Genomic DNA, 12,195 nt, shown 5'->3' with positions numbered 1-12,195 from the left:
TATTCACCCTTTTTGATTTTGTCCACCTTTTACATTGCAACTCATCCTGCAATGTAATTTTGTAATTTTGCCCTGTAACACCCTCTCTTTACTACACCTTGTTTCTGTTTGTAAGCCAGCTACTTAGCCTTCAGCACTATTATCTACCTTCCTACGATGAATTTAAATATAGGCAGCTCAGCACACTAGTTGCACCATGCTGAACCTTTTGCTTCCTAATTTTATCTGAAGTCTTACCAACATCTGCCTCCATAACCAGTCCACTAACTCTTCTGGCACTCTGGTTCCCATCTCCTGCAATTCTAGTTTAAGCCCCACCATGCAGCGTTAACAACTCTCCCGCTAGGATACTAGTCCCCCTCCAGTTTGTGTGCAAATAGAATTCTGTACAGGTCCTACCTTCTTTGAAAGAGAACCCAATGATCCAAAAATCTTGTGCTGTCCCTCCTACACCATGTATTAGCCACGTATTACACTGTATAATCTTCCTAGTTCAGCCTCACTGTTACATGGCATGGGTAGCAATCCTGAGATCACAACCCTGTAAATCCTTCCCTTTAACTTAGCACCCTGAACTTACTATGCAGAACTTCATCACTGATCCTACTCATGTCATTGGTACCCACGTGGACGATGATTTCTGGCTGTTCACTCTCCTACTTAAGAATGCTGAGGACTTGATCCAAGATATTCTGGACCCGAGCACCCGGGAGGCAACATACCATCCAGGAATATCATCCTCGTCTGCAGAACCTCCTGTCTATTCCCCTAACATCCACTTCATTCATGGTACTCCTCGCATTAAAACAGACACGTCTCAAACCATCAGTCTGAGTGCGTCCCTTCTCTATCACCTGCCTATCCTCCCTTTTTCACTGTCTCCAAGTTTTCTCTATTTGTGAGCCAACCTCCCTTTCCTCCATCACTTCAGTTTGGTTCCCACCCCCCCAGCAATTCTCGTTTAAAGTCCTCAATCGCCATTGCAAACCTCCCCTCCAGGATATTGGTCCCCCTCAGATTTAAGTGTAACCCGTCCTTTTTGTACAGGTCACACCTGCCCCAGAAGAGGTCCCAATGATCCAGAAATCTGAATCCCTGCTCCCTGCTCGAATCCCTCAGCCACGCATTTATCCTCCACCTCATTCTATTCCTATTCGCATTGTCGCATGGCACAGGCAGTAATACTGAGATTACTACCTCTGTGTTCCTGCTTCTCAACTTCCTTCCTAACTCCTTGTAGTCTGCTTTCAGGACCTCCTCCCTTTTCCTACCTATGTCATTGGTACCAATATGTACCGTGACCTCTGGCTGTTCTCCTTTCCACTTCAAGATATCGTAGACGTGATCAGAAACATCCCGGACCCTGGCACCTGGGAGGCAAACTCCCATCCACATTTCTTTCCTGTGTCCACAGAATCGCCTGTCTGACCCGCTAACTATAGAGTCCCCTATCACTGCTGCCATCCTCTTCCATTCTCTACCCTTCTGAGCCACAGGGCCAGACTCTGTGCCAGAGGCGTGACCACTGTTGCTTCAAACTGTTCAAACTGCCTTCCTTTAATTTGGTCTTACTAATCAATCCCAAACATCGATTTGTCGCTGGTCAAAGGTGTATTTCGCTGCCACGACCTGCTCCTGCCGTCTGTCGTCAGGCAGTAGATCTGATTGAAGTCCCCTCCTCTCCAAAGTTAAGATGTCTGGAATGGCTGCTGATCAAAGCTCTATTAAGCAGAAAATGTGGTTTAGAGGAAATGGATCAGCCATAATCAAATGGTGGACCAGACTTGATGGGCTGAATGGCCTAATTCTATTCTTATGTCATGGTCTTCTGGAGAATATGTAAAATTTCTTCTTACAGAGCGTTGCAAGTCTTGGAACTACCTCCTATAAAAGATATGAGGGCAATGTTCATGAGGTATGTTTAAGGCTGAGAGAAATTAAGGCTGATTATAAATCTAAAGTTATGGAGAAGGGGCAGGAAGGTGAACATGACGAATTTCAGATCAGCTATAGCAGAGCAGCTCGAGGTACTGAATGATGTACTTTCTTACTTTGCCTGGTTCTCCTTCAAATGCTTTGTTCATCATTTGATGCTCGTCTGTTGAAGTATCTTCTATGATTGTATCTTTCCATGAAGTAGCTCTTTGACATTCCAAATTAGATTTAGTGTATGGTATATTTGTTGCCCCTCAATTTAGGTTCCTCCACAAGGAGACATTTGTTTTCTGAGTCTCATTTATTAAATGTTTTTAATAATACTTTCAAGACCTTCATCAGAATTTTTATCTTCTTTTCTGATTGCTTTCATCTTTCAAAGGGTTTCAAAGGTACATTTAATGTTAGAGAAATGTGTACAATATACATTCTGAAATTCTTTTTTGTCGCAACCATCCAAGAAAATAGAGGAGTGCCCCAAAGAATGAGTGACAGTTCAATGTTAGAACGCTAGAGCCCCCACTGCTCCCCCCCATGCATAAGCAGAAGCAAAGCAATGACCCCCCACTTTCCCACCAGCAAAAAAGCTTCGCTGTCCCCCACCAAGCACTCAAGCGTGCAGCAAAGCATCAATAAAGACATAGACTTGCAGTACCCTAATGACTACAGGGTTCCCCCCCCACTTTACGAATGTTCGCTTTACGCCACTTCATTTTTACAAAAGACCTACATTAGTAACCTGTTTTCTCATTATAAAGAGGATTTTTGCTTTTATGAAAATTTTTCCCATATAAATTAATGGTTCTTCGCTTTGTGCCATTTTGGCTTAAGAAAGGTTTCATAGGAATGCTCTACCTTTGTAAAGGGGGGTAAACACTTGTACTCATTCACTTGGTAATTCAACATACCATAGGTGCTCTCTCTCTCTCCCTAATAAGGGAAAAAGAGTTGTCGCAGTTTCACAGTGAGAGGGGAGACATAACAAACAACTCGCTGATTTATGATGTTAAAGGTCTGTTAAGTAGCTTTTCTGAGTTCTGTGGCCAAAGAACTTGAGTCTCTGGACACACAGCTAGCAGCCAGCTTGCTGCTTTCGATCTCCTGTCTCCCGTGACACACCAATTTCCTGCGGAGGCACCGACCTCGAGTTTGCCCGTCTCCAGAGCCACAAAATCCTGGAACCCTGAAGGCATGCTAGTTTTCTTGGCTGCGTCCTTGGTATATCGAATAGCGGCCAGTTGTGAGACCCTGAGAGTGGGTTCCATTCCCACAAAGAACAGAGGTCAGAGTCTTCAAAAGAACCCTGAAAGATAAAAATAGAGATATTAAAGAAAGACATAGAGCTGTTCCGAAGATGTAAACAAAGGAGTCACTGTTAGGCGCCATTGTCCTCCTAAGCTTATATTCATATTCATCAGAACATTTGGGAAAAGTGTGCTCTTTATCATAGAGACTAAAATAAAACATGGCACCGAAGTGTAATTTAGAGCTGAATTCCCCATAGAGTCAGGCATCCTCCAGGGTGATCTGCTCAGTGTGATCCTGAACAAATGAGTATTGACCATAGCATACCATTTGATAAGTGAATATTGAATTGTTTTGTAGGAGGAGAAGGAGCTCTTTGATGCCAGACTCTCAAAGCTAAAACTACAGGCAAAAGCTAAAGTTGCCTCATTGAATGCCCGAATTGAGGAGCTACAAAAACAAACATTGCCCTCAACATCATCACAGACAGCAAGTACAGCAGAGAATGTTGCAGAGGTATGAAAGCAGATTAGCCTGTGTGTCAATGACTATTTATAAGTATGTATTGTGAAGGTTCTGTTAATCCAGCTTTACATTTATGCAGAAGAGGTCAACTAATGGAATATGATCAGTGCTAATATTGTGGTGGTTTCTTTGCTTTTCTGATTCAAAACATCATCGTTTTTTGTTAAAGAATGGGACTTCATTGTAAAGCCTCATTTGAGAACCAAAGTGTACAATCTGGTGTTTTACAGTTCTTTTTGAACTTCAAAGGGAAAGAGGATGTGATGCCAAGTGAGAATTGATACATGGCCTAACGTCTTTGCTACGTTAAACACACAGCCCTCCAGTGTCAGTAAAGAGATAGTGGATTGACTGGAAGTGTCCGATACTCTAACAATGGTTAATGATTATGGAAATTTTACACAAATAATTTTAGACCTAGACAAATTGTACATTACAGAAACTTGCCCTTCAGTCACAATGTCCATTCTGAAGATTTTGCCCTTTGTGCCTTGCCTCTTTTACATAGTGATTGCATCTGGTTCCACCTTCTCTTCTAGCAATGAGTTCTAGATATCAGCCACTTTCTGTAAATTAGAAATAAATCTTCCCCTCAAATTCCCTTTAAAACTTTTCCTCTTGTCTTAAATCTATATCCTCTTGTTTTTAATAACTGCACCATTGGATAAAGAATCTAAGCATGTGCCCTATCTGTGCCTCTTTAGATTTTGTATTCCTCTGTCGGGTCACCTTTCACCCTGCCTATGAAACGAGCACAGCCTATCCAATCTCTTCCCATAATGAAAGTCCTACAGTCCGGACAATATCCTAGTGAATATTACCTTCAGTTCTGCCAGAGCCATCACATCCTTTCTGTACCATGGCAACCAGAGATAAATAAATAAGTATTCAAAGTGTGGTCTAACCAGTGTTTTGTAAAGTTGTATGCGATATCCAAATTTTATGTGAAGGCAAGTGTGCCATATACCTTCGTCACTACCCCACTGATCTCTGTTGCCACTTTGCTGATTAACATTCCTTAGTACCCTACCATTTTCTGCAATTGTCCTTCTGTAGTTTGACATTTCACTTTGTACTACTGAGAATTTTCCTATTATTAACAATTGATTATTGAAATTAAAGTGGGTAAAGATGGAATCACCATGTGAGCAGATTTTCTCTCTAATCTTTGTAAATGACCTGCTGCAAAAGGATTAAGATATCTTGGATCTATTTACTGTCGGCTATGGTTTGCTGATCCTCCATCACGTTGGCCACCGGCTCTTGATGGATATTTGTGAAGCTTAGGAAGCTGTTGCTTGTTGTGATTTTAATTTCAAACTTCCTTGTGACGTTGGTAGTTATTCAAAATATTCTGTTACTTTAGTATCAAAAAGACATTTCAGCTTCTTCCCGATCTCTGTAGCCACCTTTATTCCAAAAACCTTAATCTTATCTGATCTACCATAGGTTATCTCCATATTATAACCATATAACAATTACAGTACGGAAACAGGCCATCTCGGCCCTTCTAGTCCATGCAAAACGCTTACTCTCACCTAGTCCCACTGACCCGCACTCAGACCATAACCCTCCATTCCTTTCCTGTCCATATACCTATCAAATTTTACTTTAAATGACAATACCAAACCTGCCTCTACCACTTCTACTGGAAGCTCATTCCACGCAGCTACCACTCTCTGAGTAAAGAAATTCCCCCTCGTGTTACCCTTAAACTTTTGCCCCCTAACTCTCAAATCATGTCCTCTTGTTTGAATCTCCCCTACTCTCAATGGAAAAAGTCTATCCATGTCAACTCAATCTATCACCCTCATTATCTTAAATACCTCTATCAAGTCCCCCCTCAACCTCCTACGCTCCAAAGAATAAAGACCTAACTTGTTCAACCTTTCCCTGTAACTTAGGTGCTGAAACCCAGGTAACATTCTAGTCAATCTTCTCTGTACTCTATTTTGTTGACATCTTTCCTATAATTCAGTGACCAGAACTGTACACAAAAATCCAAATTCAGCCTTACCAATGCCTTGTACAATTTTAACATTTTCCATAACTTCCCTACTCGTTTCCCTTACCTTACAGAATTTAATATCCTTCTCCTTAGTGAATACTGAAGAAAAGAAATTGTACAAAATCTCCCCCATCTCTTTTGGCTTCACACATAGCTGTCCACTCTGATTCTCTAAGGGACCAATTTTATTCCTCACTGTCCTTTTGCTATTAATATAACTGTAGAAACCCTTTGGATTTATTTTCACCTTACTTGCCAAAGCAACCTCGTATCTTCTCTTTGCTTTTCTAATTTCTTTCTTAAGATTCTTCTTACATTCTTTATATTCCTCGAGCACCTCATTTACTCCATGCTGCCTATATTTATTGTAGATATCTCTTTTTCCTAACCAGGTTTCCAATATCCCTTGAAAACCATGGCTCTCTCAAACTTTTAACCTTTCCTTTCAACCTAACATGAACATAAAGATTCTGTACCCTCAAAATTTCACCTTTAAATGACCTCAATTTCTCTATTACATCCTTCCCAGAAAACAAATTGTCCCAATCCACTCCTTCTAAATCCTTCCGCATCTCCTCAAAGTTAGCCTTTCTCCAATCAAAAATCTCAACTCTAGGTCCAGTCCTGTCCTTCTCCATAATTATATTGAAGCTAATGCTATTGTGATCACTGGACCCGAAGTGCTCCCCAACACATACATCTGTCAGCTGACCTATCGCATTCCCTAACAGGAGATCCAACACTGCCCCATCTCTAGTTGGTACTTCTATGTATTGTTGCAAAAAACTATCCTGCACACATTTCACAAACTCTAAACCATCCAGCCCTTTTACAGAATGAGCTTCCCAATCTATGTGTGGAAAATTAAAATCTCCCACAATCACCACCTTGTGTTTACTACAAATATCTGCTATCTCCTTACACATTTGCTCTTCCAACTCACGCTCCCCATTAGGTGGCCTATAATACACTCCTATCAGTGTTACTACACCTTTCCCATTCCTCAATTCCACCCAAATAGCCTCCCTAGAGGAGCTCTCTAATCTATCCTTCCAAAGCACCGCCATAAGATTTTTTCGGACAAGCAATGCAACACCTCCTCCTCTGGCCCCTCCTACTCTATCACACCTGAAGCAACTAAATCCAGGAATATTTAGTTGCCAATCACACCCTTCCTGCAATCATGTTTCACTAATAGCTACAACATCATAATTCCAGGTATCAATCCACGCTTTAAGCTCATCCACCTTTCTTACAATGCTCCTAGCATTAAAATAGATACATTTAAGATACTCTCCACCTCCTCCTCTCTTTTCATCCCTAACAATGCATTCAAATTTATTATCCTTTTCTTTCTTCTCCCCTACATCTTCGGGCTGAGCGCATCCCTTCTCCATCACCTGCCTTTCCTCCCTCACACACTGTCTACTTACTTGCTCTACTGGTGAACTAACCTCCTCTCTCATAGTTTCCTCAAATTGATTCCCACCCCCCCCATCTTACTAGTTTAAAGTCTGCCCTGTAGCCCTAGCAAACCTCCCCGCTAGGATATTGGTCCCCCCAGGATTCAAGTGTATCCCGTCCTTCTTGAACAGGTCATGCCTGCCCCAGAAGAGGTCCCAATGATCCAGAAACTTGAATCCCTGCCCCCTGCTCCAATCCCTCAGCCACGCATTCATCCTCCATCTAATTCCATTCCTACTCTCACTGTCGCGTGGCACAGGCAGTAATCCCGAGATTACTACATTTGCGGTCCTTCTTCTTAACTGCCTTCCTAATTCCCTATACTCTCGTTTCAGGACCTCTTCCCCTTTCCTACCTATGTCATTGGTACCTACATGTACCACGACCTCTGGCTCCTCACCCTCCCACTTCAGGATATCTTGGATGCGATCAGAAACGTCCCGAACCCTGGCACCAGGGAGGCAAACTACCATCCGGGACTCCCGATCACCTCCACAGAACCGCCTGTCTGAACCCCTGACTATCGAGTCCCCTATTACTATGGTCCTCTTTCTTCTATCCCTACCCTTCTGAGCTACAGGGCCGTCCTCTGTGCCGGAGGCCCGGCCACTGTCACTTCCTCCAGGTAGGCTGTCCCCCCCAACAGTACTCAAACATGAGTACTTATTGTCAAGGGGTACAGCCACTGGGGTACTCTCTAGTACCTGCCTCTTCCCCTTCCTGACCGTGACCCACCTATCTGCCTCCCGTGGCCCCGGAGTGACCACCTGCCTGTAACTCCTCTCTATCACCTCCTCACTCTCCCTGACCAGGCGAAGGTCATCGAGCTGCAGCTCCAGTTCCCTAACTCGGTCCCTCAGGAGCTGCAGTTCGGCGCACCTGGCGCAGATGTGGATGTCCAGGAGGCTCGGAGACTCCAGGATCTCCCACATCTGACACCGAGAACAACAAGCTGCCCTCACACTCATACTTCCCGAATAACTGAAAATAACAAGGAGAACTAAAAGATAAGCCTACTGTGCCCTCTTCCGCCTAAGCCCTCTGAGCCCAAGCCCTACACTCTGCTCCCGGCTCACTCCGCTGCCTGCAAACGAAGCTGCCCGCTGCTTAAGGCTGCGTTCTTTTTATATCTTCGCTCCTTCCCAGGCCTCCTTCACGCGCCTGCGCAGTCCCGCCTCTCAGAACTCCGATCTGAGAAGCAATTTGAAAATGGCCGCCGCCGCACTTCCTCTCAAAGCCTCGCTGTCTCCTTCCAAATGTGCTCTGGTCTTAGACTCTCCCACCATAGGAAACATCCTCTCCACATCCACTCTATCAAGGCCTTTCACCATTCAATAGTTGTCAATGAGGTCACCCCTCATTCTTCTGAATTCCAGTGATTACAGGCCCAGAGCCATCAAACGCTCTTCACATGACAAGACGTTTAATCCTGGAATCATTTTTGTGAACCTCCTTTGAACCTTCTGGTTTCTAAGATAAAGGGGCCCAAAATTGCTCACAGTACTCCAAGTGAGGCCTCACCAATGCTTTACAAGGTCTCAACATTACATCCTAGTTTTTATATTCTTGTCCTCTTGATATGAGTGCTAACATTGCATTTGCCTTCCTCACCACTGACTCAATCTGCAAATAAACCTTTAGGGAATCCTGCACAAGGACTCTCAAATCCCTTTGCACCTCAGATTTTTGTATTTTCTCTCAATTTAGAAATCGTCAACCCTTTCATTTCTTCTGCCAAAGTGCATGGCCATACACTTCCCGACACTGTATTCCATGTGCCATTTTTGCCCATTCTCCTAATCTGTCTAACTCCTGTAACCTCTTTACTTCCTCAAAACTACCTGCCCCTCCACCTATCTTCATATCATCTGCAAACTTTGCAACAAAGACATTAATTCCATCATCCGATTAATTGGCATATAACGTAAAAAGAATCAGTCCCAACATAGACCCCTATGGAACACCACTCATCACCGGCAGCCAACCAAAAAAGGCTCCCTTTTTTCCCACTCTTTGCGTCCTGCCAACCAGGCATTGCTTTATCCATGCTAGAATTTTTCCTGTAATACTTTGGACTAATAGCTTGTTAAACTCCTTGTCAAAGGCTTTCCAAAAATCCAAGTACAGGTGTCCCCCATTTTTCGAACGTTTGCTTTACGTCAACTCGCTGTTACGAAAGACGTACATTAGTTACCTGTTTTTGCTTACAGAAGGTGTTTTCACTGTTACGATAAAAGGTAGCGCGCGGAAAAGGCAGCGCATGCGCCGAGCAGACTAGCTCCTCCCCCGGAACTGCATTCTAGCCGGCATTGCTTAAACACGTGCCTGTGAGCATCTGTGCTTTATGTCGATTTATTTTATGCATCCGTTAGCAAGATGAGTTCTAAGGTATCGGAAAAACGTAAAAGAGCACATAAGGGTGTTACACTTAGTGTAAAACTAGACATAATAAAGCATTTCGATCGTGGTGAACGAAGTAAGGATATTGAGAGTTTGGCTAAGGGTTTGTGGAAGTTGACGAAGATGATGTTCAAGAGGTTTTGGCATCCCGTGACCAAGAACTGATGGATGAAGAGGAAAGGATAACAATTGAAGCCGAACGCAGTAGTGAACGGCCCGAAAGTGAAGAAGTCCAGGAACTGAACGGAAAGCAATTATGTGAGATTTTCGCTGTGATTGACAACGCTGTAATGATTGCAGAAAAGTATGACTTTAATTTTGAAAGGGTGTGTAGGTTTAGGGCAGGTTTGCAGGATGGTTTGAGTGCTTACAAAGAACTGTATGATAGAAAAATGCACGAGGCTAAGCAGTCAAGCATACTGTCATTTTTCAAGCCTTCCACATCAGCCACAGCAGACGACGAAACTCAACCTGCGACATCAAGGCAGGCAGACATAGAAGAAGGTGACCTGCCTGCCCTGATGGAAACAGACGACAATGAGATGACACCCCAGTGTCCCACCACCCCAACCTCCGACGACTCAGCCTAGCACACCATCATCAGTGTGTTTGCTGTCTTCCCGATTCCAGTAAGTGAACTATGCTATACATACTGTGGTGACCCACTTTCCAGCGCACTCAAACCGGCTCACAAAATGGCGCGCGCGGGCAGAGAGGCCGGCCCCAAAAAGGGCGCCAGGCCTTCTTCACCAGAAAGGGGAAAAGCCTGCGCGCGGGAAGCGACTTTGAATATGTGCCCCCTATAGCACTCCCGCCCGGGGAGGGCGGAAACGGGAAGGCTTAAAAGCAAGGCCGCGAAGTTTGAATAAATCTTTTATGCAACTGCAACTCACCGTCTGCGTGTCGTTATTCCAGCGCTGTGTGTAGCACACCGCTACAATTGGTGACCCCAACGGCCCAAACGATATTTAGACCTAAGATGAACGACGCCGCATCTGTTCATGCAGATTCGTTAAAACTGCCAAGCTTCTGGATGCTGCAACCTCACCTATGGTTCCAACAAGCAGAAGCCCAATTCCACATTCGGCAGATAACCTCAGATTCCACACGTTACTACTACGTGGTGAGCTCCCTCGACCAGGAGACGGCCGCCCAGGTTGAGGAGTTCATACAGTCACCCCCGGAGGACGGCAAATACACAGCATTGGAAGCGCTGCTCATAAGGACTTTTGGACTCTCACGGCACGAGCGAGTTGCCCGCTTACTGCACCTGGATGGATTGGGAGACAGGCCGCCGTCGGCATTAATGAATGAGATGCTGGCCCTGGCTGAAGGACACAAGCCCCGCCTCATGTTTGAGCAGGCGTTCCTAGAGCAGCTGCTCGAGGACATACGCCTGCTGCCGTCCGACGCAGACTTCGACCTCCGGAAGGTGGCGGCCCTGGCAGATGTGCTGTGGAAAGCCAAGAAGGAGGGTGGGGTGTCCGTCGCACAGATCACCAAGCCACGTGCCCAACAGCAGACCAGACCAGGCCTGGCAGCAGAGCTCACAAAACCCAGAGGCAGGAGTGCAGAGGCCAACAAACAATGGTGCTTCTACCATCAGCGGTGGGGCACAGAGGCCCGCTGCTGTAGCCCGCCCTGCAACTTCCCGGGAAACGCCAGGGCCATTCGCCGCTGATAGCTACGGCGGCTGGCCATCAGGATAGCCTCCTGTATGTCTGGGACAAACAGTCGGGACGCCGCTTTTAGGTCGACGCCAGAGCCGAGATCAGCGTCTTGCCTCCGACGAGTTACGACACGTGCAACAGAGAACTGGGACCCACCCTGAGTGCCATAAATGGCAGCACAATACAGACCTACGGCACCCGTACGGTGCGGCTACAGTTCGGCTCCAGCCAGTTCACGTGGGACTTCACACTGGCCGCCGTGGCCCAACCACTCCTGGGAGCGGAGTTTTTGCGAGCTCACAGCCTGCTGGTCAACCTGCAAGAGAAGAGACTAGTCTACGCCAAGACTTTTCAAACGTTCTCCCTGGGTGAAGCTAAGTTGCCAGTCCCACACCTGGACTCCATCACGCTGTCCGACAACGAATTCACCGGAGTCCTGGCAGACTTCCCATCAGTTCTGGCACTGCAGTTCACAGACATGGTGTACAGCAGCACACCCCGACCCAGGGACCATCCCTCAATGCCCGTGCTCGAAGGCTTCCCCCGGACAAGCTCCGACTAGCGAAGGAGGAGTTCAAGAGGATGGAGGAATTGGGGATCATACGGCAGTCTGACAGCCCATGGGTCTCCCCCCTGCACATGGTGCCCAAAGCAACAGGGGGCTGGAGACCATGCGGTGACTACCGCAGACTGAACGAGGCTACAACACTGGACCGCTACCCTGTGCTGCACATTCAGGACTTTGCAGCAAACCTGCACGGTGCAAGGATCTTTTCCAAGGTAGACCTCGTCCGGGGATACCATCAAACCCCGATGCATCCGGACGACATCCCCAAAACAGCACTCATCACTCCGGCCTTTTCGAATTCCTCCGAATGCCGTTCGGCCTAAAGAATGCTGCACAGACGTTCCAGCAGCTCATGGACATGGTGGGACGCGACCTGGACT

General features: G+C 45.8%; 1 protein-coding gene across 2 annotated transcripts in view; it reads left to right on the top strand.

Annotated features, from left to right (window-relative positions):
- Window positions 1–12,195, top strand: part of LOC140738899 (golgin subfamily B member 1-like) — a 205,064-nt gene that overhangs the window by 61,305 nt on the left and 131,564 nt on the right. For both annotated transcript variants that reach the window (XM_073066900.1, XM_073066901.1), the window contains one exon: window positions 3,541–3,696. In XM_073066900.1, coding sequence (XP_072923001.1) covers window positions 3,541–3,696 — 156 coding nt within the window. The remainder of the gene's footprint in view (window positions 1–3,540; window positions 3,697–12,195) is intronic.

The sequence above is a fragment of the Hemitrygon akajei genome, chromosome 14 (genome assembly GCF_048418815.1).
Source record: "Hemitrygon akajei chromosome 14, sHemAka1.3, whole genome shotgun sequence".
In the NCBI taxonomy this organism is placed as follows: domain Eukaryota; kingdom Metazoa; phylum Chordata; class Chondrichthyes; order Myliobatiformes; family Dasyatidae; genus Hemitrygon; species Hemitrygon akajei.
The sequence above is the reverse complement of the archived record's forward strand: the minus strand, read 5'-3'. Positions and strand labels throughout refer to the sequence as shown.